Consider the following 2,704-nt stretch of genomic DNA (forward strand, 5'->3'; position numbering starts at 1 on the left):
AGCTGGGTTCTCCATCTAAACTATTTTATGGCCTTTCAGTGAGACTTACAGTAGCCAGTTAAACCCCTCAGATCCTCTTTTTTTAAGAGTAATATCTGTCTTATTTATCTTACAGAGTTTGGGAAGATGAAATGAAAGAATCAATGTGATACTGTTTTGAAAAATATAAATGATCTGTACCAGAGTTTCTAAAACCATCTGGGTACCTCCTTTGTGACATTTTTTGTCCTGTGTTCACTTGTATTATGATTTTCCAAAGAACTGAGTTGTTCTTTTTTACTCCTCCATTCTTCTCTTAGGATTTTTGGCACGCATGCCAGGCATGAATTTTAAGCCGTGGGGTTCAGGACTCTAACTGGAGTTGACTACCTGAGGTCCAGTGATGTAACCATTATGCCATTTGCTGATCCCTAAACTGGGTTGTTCTAAATAATTATTTAATTAAAAATTTTAAATCAGAATCATAAATATAACAAAACATAAAAATCAATAAAAATGAAAATAACACTATTAAGTGCTGGTAGTTAATGTTTAGTGCTAAGACTTTCTCCATTAAAAAGAGACCAGGGACCGGCAGTTGGCATAATGGCTATGTGGCTGGACTTCCACGTAGTCGACCTCTGTACGAGTCCCAGACCCAGTGGCTTAAACTCACGCCGGGAGTGGGTACATGCGTGCCCAAGATCCTGAGAGGAGAATCGAGGAGAAGGGATTGCAGTGTGGCCATCCCCCCTGAGGGGTGATTTCTCACTTTCTATCTCTCTGTTCTTTGTCTTTCTGGCAAGTATACGTGCCCTATAGCAAAAATCTCTAAAAAAAAATAGTAAAAAAAAAAAAAAAAAAAAAAAAAAAAGAGAGCCCAAATGTTAAAAAGGGAGACCAATAGGGAATATTTAAACAAATCATAATTAAAGTATAGCAAGTAAACTTGATATACTCAGAGTTAAGAAAAAAATTAGAAAAGGAAGAAATTTCTCATAATTTCTGACATTCTAGTCCTCTCAGGGTATAGGGACATGCACATGAGCCCAGTCCAGTACTTGAACTACACAGTGAGTCATGCAGGATCCAGTTGCCTTAATCTCTACATCACCTGCTGGCCCCAAGGATTATAATAGTACCCATTTCATACTGCTTTCATAAAGGTTAAGTAAGTTGATATGTGAATAGCATTTGAAATAGTTCTAGCACATATTTCACTCTATCTAAGTGTTAATATCATTTATGCTTTATATTGTGGCTGCCACTTATGGCTTGGGATAGAATGTTCCCCATTTGGTTAGGAAGGCAGCTTCCTAAGACATCTTCTCTTTAAAGCAGCTTTCACATCTTTATTCCTTAGGCTGTAGATGAGAGGGTTCAGCATGGGGATGACAACAGTGTAGAAGACAGACACAACCTTGTTTTGTCCCATGGGATTGTGAGAGCTTGGCTGAGCATACATGAAGGTGATGGTGCCATAGAAGAGGCAGATGGTGGTGAGGTGAGAGGCACAGGTGGACAGCGCTTTGTTCTGGGCCTCCAGGGAATGCATCCGGCAGACAGTCACTAGTATGTAGGCATAGGAGACCAGAATGATGGTGATGGTAAAGAGGATAAGCAAGGCAGAAGATGAGAAGACAATGACTTCCACTTCAGTAGTGTCTGCACAGGCAAGAAGGAGTACAGGGGGGATATCACAGAAATAGTGATTAATGACATTAGGGCCACAATAAGGCAGCTTGAAGACGTACCCTGTTAACAAAGCTGAGTTGGCAACAGAAGAAGCATAGGTGGCTACCACCAGCAGGACACACAGATGTTGGGACATGACGGTGTGGTAGAGGAGAGGGTGGCAGATGGCAGCAAATCGGTCATAGGCCATGATGGCCAAGAGCAGACACTCAGCAGTGCCATGGAGAGTCATGAGGGCCATCTGGATTGCACAGCCTGTGAAGGAGATGGACTGGCCTGCAGTCAGGAAGCTCTCCAGCAGCCTGGGTGTGTCCACTGTGGAAAAGGAGGAGTCTATGAAGGAGAGGACACTCAGGAAGAAGTACATGGGTGTGTGGAGCTGCGGGTCTGTGTGGATCAGGATGATTACACCCAGGTTGCCCATGAGGGTGATTGAGTAGATGAGCAGGAAGAGCACAAAGAGGATGCCCTTGAGCTCTTCTTGTTCCGTGAGCCCCAGCAGGAGGAACCAGGTGACTTGAGTGTGGTTCTTCACCATGGTGTGAGTGTCACTGCAGAGAGACCAGAAAAGATGTACTTGGACCCCAGAGGCAGACCCAGGAACTGTGTTCAGAGTCCCATCAATGCCCCTAGAATGGATGGTGCCAGGGGAAATAGGGAGTAGAAACTAACATGAATTGAATGTCTACTATGAGCCAGATGTTAACTCATTTTCTAAATAGCTATTTAAACTTCATATACTCCTGCTGATTTAACTATTATGCTCATTTATATTTAGTGAGCTTCTCAAGTTGCTCAAGGTAAGAGAGCAACTACGTAGGAAAAGTGGGATTAGAACTCAGTTTCTTTTAGGGCCAGTGGCGGCGCAGCAGTAATGACGCTTGGTGATGATGGACACATGTGGCAAGGTCCTGGGCCCATATCCCGAACTCTGTCTTTACACACCAGGTGCCCATGTGCCTGTGAGTTGGGCTGCCAGTGACTACGGGTGGTTCATGGTGAGAAGACCCTATTGATGGTACCTCTCTCT

General features: G+C 43.5%; 1 protein-coding gene across 1 annotated transcript; it reads right to left on the reverse strand.

Moving 5' to 3' along the window:
* Positions 1–1,279: 1,279 nt before the first annotated feature.
* Positions 1,280–2,212, reverse strand: LOC102475171 (olfactory receptor 476). Its single transcript, XM_006160857.1, has 2 exons — positions 1,653–2,212; positions 1,280–1,571 (listed from the first exon to the last, which is right to left on the reverse strand). The coding sequence occupies exons 1-2, from the start codon at positions 2,210–2,212 to the stop codon at positions 1,280–1,282; spliced, it is 852 nt and encodes a 283-aa protein (XP_006160919.1).
* Positions 2,213–2,704: the final 492 nt, after the last annotated feature.

Source organism: Tupaia chinensis, unplaced genomic scaffold (assembly GCF_000334495.1).
Source record: "Tupaia chinensis unplaced genomic scaffold, TupChi_1.0 Scaffold000709_1, whole genome shotgun sequence".
Lineage (NCBI taxonomy): Eukaryota > Metazoa > Chordata > Mammalia > Scandentia > Tupaiidae > Tupaia > Tupaia belangeri.

Bases quoted from the DNA above. Each gene is read 5' to 3' on its own strand.
- LOC102475171 (XM_006160857.1), bottom strand. From the start codon at position 2,212: ATGGTGAAGAACCACACTCAAGTCACCTGGTTCCTCCTGCTGGGGCTC. The intron at 1,572-1,652 runs CTGTGCAGACAC...CACCATCATTCT, and splicing joins CCCCCTGTACTCCTTCTTGC to GGTCTCCTATGCCTACATAC.